The 12,153-nt window shown below is 38.5% G+C and overlaps 1 protein-coding gene across 6 annotated transcripts in view; it reads right to left on the bottom strand.

Moving 5' to 3' along the window:
• The window catches only part of PIEZO2 (piezo type mechanosensitive ion channel component 2), a 308,441-nt gene that overhangs the window by 75,503 nt on the left and 220,785 nt on the right, over positions 1–12,153 (bottom strand). For all 6 annotated transcript variants that reach the window (XM_082043960.1, XM_082043956.1, XM_082043957.1 and 3 more), the window contains 4 exons: positions 11,536–11,659; positions 9,591–9,871; positions 8,798–8,946; positions 7,897–8,070 (listed from right to left, as the gene is read on the bottom strand). In XM_082043960.1, the coding sequence (XP_081900086.1) occupies positions 7,897–8,070; positions 8,798–8,946; positions 9,591–9,871; positions 11,536–11,659 (728 nt within the window). The remainder of the gene's footprint in view (positions 1–7,896; positions 8,071–8,797; positions 8,947–9,590; positions 9,872–11,535; positions 11,660–12,153) is intronic.

Genomic DNA, 12,153 nt, shown 5'->3' on the forward strand with positions numbered 1-12,153 from the left:
AAGGTATAATTAGAAAAAATAAACCATTCATGGAAAATGCCTTAGAAGTGGAAAAGTTAATGATTCTGGTACTTTCTCCAAACACACACTGCAAATTGAGTTGGAATGTATTAGTAACTCCTTCTCACTCAGATACTAATGGTTAGTTAGTAATGAGTGGTATTGGCACTTAAACTTGACATTTTCCTCACTGGAGGAAATGGTCAGAGTTTAAGATGTAGAAGCATGAAATGACATTGTTTAAGAGGAAACATTTCATGACTTCATAGGGAACTTACTCATTTTGGTGGTTTGGTATTTTTTTCTTGAGGCTGCTCAAAGTAATTGGAACAGAAAGAAAAAGGGAAATGAGAACAGAGGGGTTACAGAAGAAGGTCATCGACAAATATGTCATGCTACATCACAAGTCATAAAGCATTCTCCTACTCCATCTGCAGAAGCCTTCTGATGCCAAGAGCATGCCATCATGACATTCACAGGGTGCTTCTATAAAGAAACAAAGAATTGCAGCACAGATGGAAAGGGGGCAACCTGTTTACACCAGTGTTAAACATGGTCAGTGCTGTACCATGCTGTCAGTAACACAGCTGAACCATCACAAATATCCGACCAACTACTGTGAATGCATTTCCACCTTCTTCCACTTGAAAGATGAAGCTGGGAAGCCAAGGAATTTGCAAGTTTTCTTCCAGCTATATATTTGGGAACAAACAACAGCAAAAATTCCATGGCTGTGGCTTCGGTATGTTTTATCATGTCTGGCTTTGATAGTGCCATTCATTCTCTCTGTTCTACATCTCACAGAGGATTTTTCTTAAATATCTGTCTATCTCTTCCTAAATCTATCAGTGATTTTCAGACTACCAAAACTGCGATACAACTGATTGAACAAGGAAATGGTATTTCTCTATTGCCATGGTGTCAGTTTTTTCTGACATTTAGTTATTATATAATTTTTTTTTTTCACTGAATCTCTTATGGCTTCAGACACATTCTCTTTTTTTGACCCCAGCTGTACTGTACTCATCTCCCATATTTGCAGAAAACCCACCCTCTTAAGTCCCTGATGCTATGTGCTATGCTGAGCACAGCGCTTGCTGCCATAAATAGTTCCTTTGCATTTGACTTCTTGCAATAAAGTCTCCCTTTGGAAAGAGCATATCTATACAACCAGATCACTAAATGTTTAATTATGCTATTGAAATTACTACACTCAGCATACTTTCAAGCACCTGTTAGACTGTTCCTAGATTAATGAAAGTAACTTTAATATGCTACAGTATCATCGCAGAGTTGGTGGTTTTTTTTTCCATTATTTGAAATTCTGGCATTTAGGCAGGAAATTCTGCCAATTTTAACTAGGATTTTTACTGTTCAAGAAACTAAAATCTACATTTATCCATCTGATCCTTAAAAAATAAGAGCATTGGCTAAGCAGTTAATGAGCAAGTCAAAGAAGCAGAATTACTTTTTTAATGTCTTGGAGTTGCAGTTTCTTTAAGATGGAAACTTTGGTGCCTTAAATAAGGGAAAACCTACAGAAATTTGACTAAACAATCTTGAAGTAGAAATACCATACCAAGTACCCAAAAGCAGAAAAGGTGGTTTAGAAGTTTAACAAGACAGCCAAGCACCAAATAATCTCACTGAATAAGTAAATTAATGTCAATGACTAATAAAATCCTTCACCATGGATTGGGCAACGAACTTGAGTGTCCAATAATCTGACAATCTTTTACAGTCAACAATATATTCAGTAGCATTGGCTACCGAAAACAGGGCTTCATCTCTGATATACTTTCATATTTCAGCTAGTGTATATACTCAAAGGATATTCAAATCTTTGTAAATGACTAAACAACAATATTCCCTAGAATTACATAAACTAACTTCACACATCTACCTAAAACTCTAATAATGTACCAACAGGAGGTCATGTGTAAAGGAGAGAGAATGAATTTTCGGTTGAGTTCAAATATTATGAAAATGCCTAATCACTATAAATTATTAGAGCCCATTTAAAAGGCAATACCCAATTAAATGAAAGTATTCATGCAATCGGACAGGTTTTGCACACAGGCAATTGCATTGATTTTTGTGAGGTATCTTCCCACCTGACTTTTATAATGGAAAAACCTACATTCACACTGGTGTAAATCAAGGACTTACTGACTTACCTCAGTGTAAACTGGACAGAAACACAGTAACCCTACAGGATTTTGTATGATAAGACTCATCTTTCTCTTATTCATACAACTCCCATTCACATCCAGGAGATCCAGAAGGTGATGGGGTTATAAAGATGGGTACATGCAATATATATACCTGATAAAGCCTCAGTATAAGCTTAGTTTTCAGTATCTTGGGGCTTAGTTTATTGACATCAGTAGGCTTGAGCATGGGACTGTGTGCTCAGGAGATCCACGGCTAGATAAAAAGCCCTGCCCACTGTTCAAAAAGTTACTCTGCTTGCATTTGTTCTTCCCAAACCTCCTAATTTATTGATAGGGTTGTTGTTCCTCCTTTTTTTTAAAAAATTTTATTTTCACTGAAAGATAACATGGTATCATGCAACAGACAACACAGAGGTATTAGGATATAAAAACTGCACTAGTTTAGAATATCTAAGACAAGCTGCTCATACAGGCTTCACAGCTAGTTAGATGTAACTTCAGGCTGGAAACCACACATAGATGGGAAATCATCCAAAATAACATAAAGGTATTGTGTCTGATACTTAGGAAGATAAATAACTAAATAATAATGCAGACAACAAGACTTGAAGGTACAGCCACAAATTGTTTTAAATGAGAGCAGTTCTTACCCTCAAATTCATCCAATAGGGTGTCAATAATGAGAAGTATACTAGAAGATCTGGTTTTATGCACCGAAGCAATTGCAGAGGCACTAAAGTCAGGCATGTGTACCAGGTCCTTGCTAGACTAGTACTTTCATCTATTCCTAATTTGCTAAAGCAGAAGATTAATTAATAACAACTTGCTGGATGCATTATGAAGCATCTTTTGCCTTTGATAATGTTTTGCAATCAGTTTATGAAATGATTGAAACTTATTGTCCCAAAACAATTTCTCAAGCATCAGTCATGCACAGCCTTAATAACATAAAGCTCTCCAGTCTGCAGAATGTTGGTGACCTATCGTCTAAGTATTTGGCATGCAAGATCCAAACTGAGAACACAGTGCCATACCTCCATTGACAGGACTCTGAGTGCTTTTCTGCACTTGAAGGGATTTTTTCTGCCTGTAAACAAGGCCGGCTGGCTGGGATGTGCTGGGATGTGTAGAGAAGCCTCAGCACAGGGGGTGACTCTCCTTCCTTTGGGAATTGCTGTCACACTGAGGCCCTAGACTTGAGCTGCATGGCAGCTGTGTCTGTGCCTGTTCCCGTGCCCTCCCGACACACAGCCCAACTCTCTGCCTTCATCTTGGATCTGGCTTATCTTCATGGACTTGCTGGGAGCTCACCAGGTGGGGGCTCACCCTTGACACCATCTCCAGACCTGATCCTCACCCTCAGTTGCTGGTTTCCATTCCCAATTCCCCGCCAGTGAGAGCCCAGCCTTGCTTCCTGGTCGTGCCTCTCAGCTCCTGGCTTGGCTGCTCTCGCTGAGCTGCCTGCCCTCACTGCTCCCCAACACACAGGCTTTCTACAGGCCAGTTTTACAACTCTGGTGAACTTTTAAGAACCCTGGTTTAAACTCTGTGATGACATTTCAAGAAGGAGCGTGAACATGACACATAAATTAACTTCTTCTTAGGGCAGGTAGTCACAAATATCTAAACAGGGGATTTTCTTGGCTTTTCTGTTTATATTCAGTAGTGACAACAAACTCAGAAGTTCTTCTATTCTCAGAAATGACTAAACAAAAGCCCACATATACTCTAGCCAAATATTTTGAAAGAAATCTCCTCTATGGAACTGTTTTCAAGAGGCTATTTATAAAGGGACAATAATGATGGCAATATGGGCTTTTGTAGTTTGGATCCTGCAGCATCCATCTCAGTCCATGAATTACCAGACTTAGCATGCAGTGTTTCAGTGTCTTGTATGTTGCATTTCTGTCTCTGAATTGGGAAATCTCAGCCTGTACAAACTCAAAATATACACTATACATTTAATTGACCTGACCCTCAAATTCCCTTTCTCAGGGGCTTGTGTGTGCCTGCGTGTCTTTGTGTACATGTGCACATGCAAGCATGCATCTTTCCATGCACAAAGGGTAGACAAACGAGCATCCTCAACCAAGTCTATTGTCCACAGCCAATTACAAATAGCACCAATTACTCCTGTACGGGCAAAGTTTAAGGAAAGAATTCCCAGCTGGAAGATGAACTCACAACATATACATATGCAGGAGAGATGTATCAGCTACTTCACCAGCTTTAGAAGACTACAATACCAAACAATTCTCTCCCTGCTTACTCCACAGTGTTGTGCAGCAAGAATATATATTTGCTTTAAGGCAATTGAAAAGTAACAAATAAGTTAAGGTATGTTTGTTTTAAAGAAAAGGAAGAATTGAAGTACCCACCTATTAATTATTAGATAAACACGGCCATTGACTTTGGCATGGCTATGAGGTGGGAGATGAAAGCACAAGAATGCATGAGATAAAAATGGGAAAAGAATTAGAGAGAGAGAAAAGGAAATCATTAAACAGTAATGAATGCACTTTCCCACGTAACAAGAGAGACACATTGTCATAACAAAGCACAATCTGAAAGCTTAATACATACCATGCAGCAAAACGTCTAAGAAGCTTATAAATGCAATACTTAGACATTTAGACTTTATGCAACTGTAGTTAGAACTACAAGTACTTTTCATAGTCCCCAAAATGTGAGAACAGTCTCTACTGCTTTATCGCAAGTAAGTCTTAGAATATTCCTATTTTTAAAAATAGAGCCTTACTCTTGAACACACTCTGTAAACTTTGCTCATGTAAAGCAGCATCTTAATACATGAACAGTCTCAGCAATTTTAACAGGACTCTTCAGTTAGGCACAAACATAATCATACACAACTGTTCAGGGGCAGATGGAGGAACTAGAGCTCCTTTCCCTATTACTTTCATGACTAATTCTCTTCTTCTGCGGCTGTTTTAACAAGTTTGCTATTAAATGATTGAGTTCTGTCTGCTTACTCAAAATTAAGATTTAGTTTCTTTATTTAAGGTTTTTTGTCTGTTGCAAAAGAAACAGAATAAAAGCAGTTTTGAAAGGTAAATGTTTTCAAAGAGATAGTGAAGTTTTAGTGGCTTTGTAAGAAGATTGCACATTTACATATGAGCCTTTAATCTATGTTTTAATTGTCCCTGCAACTTACTTCTATTGCTAGCATTACTGTTAAGCTGGAGCTGGTTGTTGTGCTAGTACTTATCCAGCTTCATGCATCATCAATACAAATGTCAGATGAGCTCTCATCCTGAAGCTTTGTACTGTAAAGCTGGCTGATGCTCAGTACTGATTTATTGCATCAAGAGGGAAGAAAATAGCTGGATCTTTAGACGTCAAGCATCGTTTATGGTAATGCAAACCTGAAAAGGAATTCTGATTTGGGTACTGGACACACTTGTGAAAGTTACTGAGGAAGAACAAATCACAGAATCACAGAATGTTAGGGATTGGAAGGGACCTCAAAAGATCATCTAGTCCAATCGCTCTGCTGGAGCAGGAACACCTAGATGAGGTTACACAAGAACTTAGATGAGGTTACAAAGGAAACTCTGCTTTTGAAATACTGCAAAATGGCAAATGTAGCACAAACACCAGATTTAAGAGTTAAAAATATCTAGCTATTTATCTGACAGCTCAACGCAATCTAGTACACATTTATACTTAAAAAAATAGCAATATATCAGCAAGACAAAACATCTAATGGTATAACATCATCCTCTTCACCTATCAGTTAGTAAAAAGCCTAGTGTGACAATGTGTCTACTGTCAGCACCTTAAGGCTACTTACTCCTGGCAAAAATGTCACTACCAATAAAATCTACATCCTACAACCTTCTTTACCAACAATGGTATTTTTTTTTTCTCTCAAAGGACACTGAAAAGATTTTGTGTCTAAATGCAGTGATGCCATCCTTCGAGAATGATGTAACTTTAGTCACAGTTCAGTCACAGTGATTCTCTTCATGCCAGCATTTGGAGAGGTGTAGCTAATATTTTGGTATCTTTCATGCATAACAGAGAGATTTGCAAGTAATAGTTTCACAAGCAGAGTGTGCTGCACCAGGAACCCACCTAAATCTTGGGAGTGCCACAGGTTGCCTTTTCCATTTTGTGCCTACCAGATCACACTAGGAGTGAGGTGGAAGGTGTTTCTGTGTTACTCAGCACAAGTGCAAAGTGCTTGGGCTACAGAAGAGCTTGTGCAGTTACTGCAAACTGTTGTGCATTCCACCAAAATGCCTCAGCTCAGGAACAGCCCCTGTTTCAGCTCAGACACCTATCTGGGCTTTGGTTTCAGGGCTCGGATGACCAGTTCAGAGATGTTAACGTGCACCTGCTGCCGGACAAAAAGTCTGCTATGGGCAAAGAAAGTTTGCTCACAGGCCATTTCAAAGGGCCCTTGAATCTACCATCAGATTTAGCAATTCAAGAAAAGCGAAAGGAAGAATTATGATGCAAACAGTCATTTTAAAAGGTAAGTTAATAAATAATACAACATTGTTAGGAAATTTTATCAAGTTTGATTTGTTCTGGTTTCGGCAACTTATTTAAATACAGAAACCAGAAGAACTCTCTAAAAGTAGAGCTTCACATGCACAGCCAACAGGAAACACAAACATACTTGTAGAATACACTGTAAAGTTGCTTCACATTAAATTGAACACATGAAAAATATCTGAAATTCTTTTGTAAATCTAGCAAATTCCAAAATAGAATTCTCTGCTAAGGTAAACTGCCATTATTCCACAACACATTGTGGCATACCTGATGTTATGCAGCTAGTCCCCATGCACAGAACTGCAACTGAGTTACTTTTAACACTGGGCAGGCAAACACTTTTAAAATAGTGTCTAAATTAATTGGTTTCTTCAAAGAACTAGTGTAAATGTCATTGCATAATATGATACCATGTACCATACTTCTGAAGCATGATTCTAGGCCAGATATGTTTGTATGCAGGAGAAAATGGAAGAGTTAAACAGAGCAAAAATGAGGACCCAGAGTCATGAAAAAATGCTAATGAACTTCTTGATGAGACTGCTGAGTGTCTCAAAGAGCTAACACAGTCAAGGGTCAGTACTTTAAAGAGTGACTACAGGTTTGGGATTTTTCCATATTTGAAGTTCAGCTTCTCAAAAAGGCTTAATTGTCCAACGCAAATGTGGTATTTGCCAAAGTTCTCCCGATCTTTGTTTGGCCCTCAAAATTGACATTGAAAAATGGAAGTGACTCAAATTAAAAGCCATATTTTCTATTATTGACAGGACTTACAAAAGGCACATATAGCAATTAAACATCTAACTCCCATTAAATGACAAATATAATGAGACAAATAAATACATAAATATTATCGATACCTTTGAAAATGTACCCCAAAATGAAAAAAACCTTAACATGTAGGGGAAAGTGGTGGAAAACAGATACTTTGGTTGTGGTTTATTTAGCCAGGTGCTGGACAGAATCATAGAATAGTTTGAGTTGGAAGGGACCTTAAAGATCATCTATTTCCAACCTCTCTGCCATGGGCAGGGACACCTGCCACTAAATTAGGATGTTGCTTATTTTTTCTCCCTTCTTTTTAAACCAGGTAGTCATAGCAAAGGCAAATAACATCTAATGAAACATGAGGATTGCCGTCCAGTCAGAAACAGCATTTTCATACAGATAATGAACAGCTCCATTTACTTTGTTTCTTTACCTGTAGATAGTGTTGTCCTGTTTGCTGGTTACAGCTTTTAAATCAGTGAGCTGGAGAAATCGGTCATGGAAGTAGTGAAGGTGTAAGATACATGCCAGTAGGAAGGAGGTGGGTATAAAGATGCGTGTGAATAGCTCAGCCACAGAAAACCGTTTTAAGCCAAGGTCTGCTAGTCTGGAAAAAAAAAGTAAGCCACTAAGTCACCTTTTCATACCAAAATATTTTCCTTGCCAGGAAACATTACTAATCATTTGCAATGGGAAATAAGAGGCTAGTACTTGTTATGTGGTTTTAGTTGTTTAAACTCTTCTAAAGCATCAAGTTTCACAATGCAAGTATCTTGTATTTGGACTCAGTAATGTAGAGAGAGACTGCAAATGTAGAGATATAAATGAATCAACCCTGCCACAGATGTCTTGAACAAGACAAGTTGTCCCTGACTGAAAGCCCTGCACTGGAGATCCACTCATATTGCATATACTTTCTCATGTAAACTCCTGCTGAGAAATGCCCAAGGAGGAAGAAACTCAGCCCCCCTCATTAGCAGAAGGGAAGGTCCACCTTCATCAGCTCCAGACATCCTACAAATCTGCCCTTAATCTCTCTTTTACTCCTGTGGTCAAAGAGATAGAACTATTGGTACTGAACTGGGAACAGGAGAGGAGCCAAGGCCTTGGCATCAGATGGGAGAAAATACGACTCTTTTGAGACCCTCTCGTGCTCTTGCTGATCTCTACTGTTACACCAATAAAGCTATGGCTTCAGAGTTTAAAGTGAGCTATGCCTGGGGATGGGCTTATGACGTTTTTCCCTCACAAGAAGGAAGAGTGCTTCTCAGAGCATTCTATCACACTGAGCTCAAAAGTCCAAAGAAAAAATTAAATTAATTGAAAACGCTTACTTGTTTTCATCCAGGCCCGTCATGTTCTTCCACAAGCCAGGGAATGATTCAAACTGATATGTATAGATGAAGATAAGTACCAACATCGTGTAAACAACCACTGACATCCAGAAGTATTTTAAAATCTTCCTCCACCATTCATAGTGCACCTGAAAATCATGCACTAAAGATGTTGAAACAAGCTGAAGGCAAAGACACTGGCAAAAATACTGACAACACTGTACTGGCAAACATACACTAAGAATCCTATTTTACCTAGATGGTCTGAACTAAACAATGCTTATGCAACAGCACCTACAGTTCATTGAGATACAGTTTTTACTCCTGATGCACATACACCTAAGTACAGACTTTTGTGTAAAAATGTCTGTCGGGACATGGCCAAAGGCATAAAGGCCAGGGACAGCCTCAGTCACTCAGTGTCATCACCATTAGGTGATGAAAGTCCAGGAGGAGAGGGACTCCATGCGCATTGGGGGGTAGGAGCTGTGTAGATCAGGTGTCACAAAAACTGGTGGCTATTGAGGACATGCACAGGCCCAGAATTTTCCCACACAGGTTTCATAGCTTGCAGTGATTGAGGTGGAGTCCCAAAGCAGAGGTGTATATTGTATGCATCTAATCTATTTGCACTTTGCCTGTCACAATAAGCAAAAGCCGAAGGATCTTATTATGTTGCATATAACTAAAGAACAAACATACTTTATGAATTCAGGTTGGAGCTACTTTGTTACCAAGTTAAATGTATGAACCATTGTATTCAAGGACAAAATTTATTTAACACAGTTCTCACCTGATAGAGGGCCACGCAGAAGAGGAACAGTACCATATAGATGATTTTGTACATGACAATTCTGCCCTCAAAGCTGACAAAGAAGAACATGCCCCCACAGACGTAAATCCAGTACTTGATGAACATAGCCATCACCAGCTTCCCCAGGACTTTCATAATATCCTGTTCATCCTCATCATCTTCTTCCTCTTCCTCCTCCTCCTTCTCCTTCTCTTTTTCTTTCTCCTTCTCCTTCTCCTCCTCCTGTTCTTCTGCCATTTCTCCCTCTTGCAACTCCTCTTCTGCAAATACAGAGTTACATTTGGCCTCTGTCTGTTTTGGGGACTTTTAGTAAGAATTTAAACAGGTGGAAAGTACAACCTCTGCACATAACACAGAAACTTAAAACATCATATTCACAAGAGACTGTATTTATGAATCACAGATGACTCCAGAGCAGAGGAGAGAGTTTTAACTTCATATGAGCTTCAACCTGCTCCTGGAGCCATACAGTGCATAACTACACATCCTTACCAGACACCCATCTTCACTTTGAAATGCAGGTAGCTTTAGCGGAAAATTAGAGCCTAAGGTTTATATAATATAATGGATAATAGTCAAAACACTTTCCATGGCAATACCTATACTCCCAGGCAAGAAAACTTTTAAACTGGAAAACAAAGAAACCACCAGCACCACCAGAAACCTCTCATATTGAGTTTACAGTTTAAACTCCCATCTTGAGTTTGAACCACTCATCTTGAGTTTCGTCCTTTAGAGAATATTGTGGTTACCTCCAAAAACCACAAGCAAGAGAAAACATTAACATAAAATCAAACAAGCTCAAAAAAATATAAATGCTGCACTACACTGCTGGTTTTGAAAGAAACCACCACTTTTCCAGCTTCTTCTGCTGTGCCTGAGCCATTGCAGAAAAGATGAACTGCTTTTGCCCTATGAAGAGGTCAGGATTCCCCAGTTATTAACTTTATGAGGCTTGTGGCAAGCAAGAAAAGTGTCTCCCCAATTGCAAGTACACATAAGCAAGTATCTAGATAACAGGGCTTGTAAAACTCATCCCACGTAGCTGTCATGCTTTTCTTCACATTGAGAACAACATAGAGAATTCACCACCGAAAGGCTAGCCCACTCCTTTTATCCCACTCATCATCCCTCTTCTCAGACTCTTCCCTTGCTCTTGCTTTGGCAAATCCTTGCAGTGTCCAGCTCTGAGACTGATCACACATTTTACCGAGACAAATATTGTAATGACTCAAACAGGACACTACATCACTGCTTCCCAGACTGGATTTCTACAATTTCAGTGAGTTTAAGTATTTTTCAGATCAATATCCAGAGAGACAGAAAACGGCAAGAAAAGTCTGAGGGAACATGTGCCCATTAGAAAAAGAGAGATCAGGCTACTGAGCTGTTAGATGAGCTGAAACGGTACCAGTAAGCTTTTCTCTCAGGTATGCTTCTGATAGCATGAGCTCCTACACTGAAAATATGCAGGGTCATTTTCCCATTGAAATTAATAGCTTAACTTCTGGTTTTATAGAAGTGTTTATGTGCAAACAGAGCTTCCAAGAAATTCAGCAACTGATTTTTCCTATGTAAACTCTTCTCTTGTGGTTAAACTCCTACAACAATTCATCTGCTGGTTTAAGTTTGAGACATGGAAGTAAACTGATTATTTGAAAGTTCCATGACATTTCTCAAATGAGCCATTTCAGTTATCTTCCATTTTTTTTCTAGTTCAACAGTAAAGAGAATTTGCATTTTATTTACATTTCTGAAGTTCGTAGCTGAATTATTTGTATATCTCAAGAGATAGCTGCACATAGCTTTTCTTGTATCTTCCTTAGCTAACAGCAGGTATCTTGCTAATTGCTTTCAGCATTACAGAAATGTGGTAACTAGAAATTCTATCTCGACTGAAGGACAAAGTTGGACAGTGCTTTACCTTTTTCTTCATTTTCTTCATTTCCAACTTTGACCTCAGATAAAGTAGCTTCTTTTAGCCGAAGTGCTTTTTGTTCAGTGAGGTGTTGCCTAAGCAGTAGCCAGAAAGTAATTGTGAAAAGAATCTGCAAACAAAAATCAAAACAAAACAACAGACTAATTGTACATCCTAAATCCTGCTAATACAAACATGTTTTCATAAATTTTGCATGTCTTTGTTTTGTCTGTCCATGAGAAAAAGGAAATTATAGGATCACAGTGCATCTTTATTAAAGTTAAGCCATTTAGGAAACATCCTGCATTAAAAACAACTGTATTTCATTGGCACTTTTCCAATGAGTTAATAACTTTTCACTCCACATCTTTTCTTAAAGGTATTTACCCATATGGTTCTATTCTCTCCCATTCTATTCAGTTTTTCACTCCTGTCTTACAAGGATCTTCTCATTATATATGTCCATCTGTCCATTTTTGTTGATTTTTCCTTTTTTGCAGGGCAGAAGCACAGGCAGGTGAGTGTATTGTCATTGCTAGGGTTTGTTATATATCCTAAGTCTTTTGATTTAGGAGGTTTGATACTTCCAGTGCTTAAAGGCAATTAATTTAAAAATAAAAAAAT

The sequence above is a fragment of the Streptopelia decaocto genome, assembly GCF_964273445.1.
Source record: "Streptopelia decaocto genome assembly, chromosome: 2".
NCBI classification, from domain to species: domain Eukaryota; kingdom Metazoa; phylum Chordata; class Aves; order Columbiformes; family Columbidae; genus Streptopelia; species Streptopelia decaocto.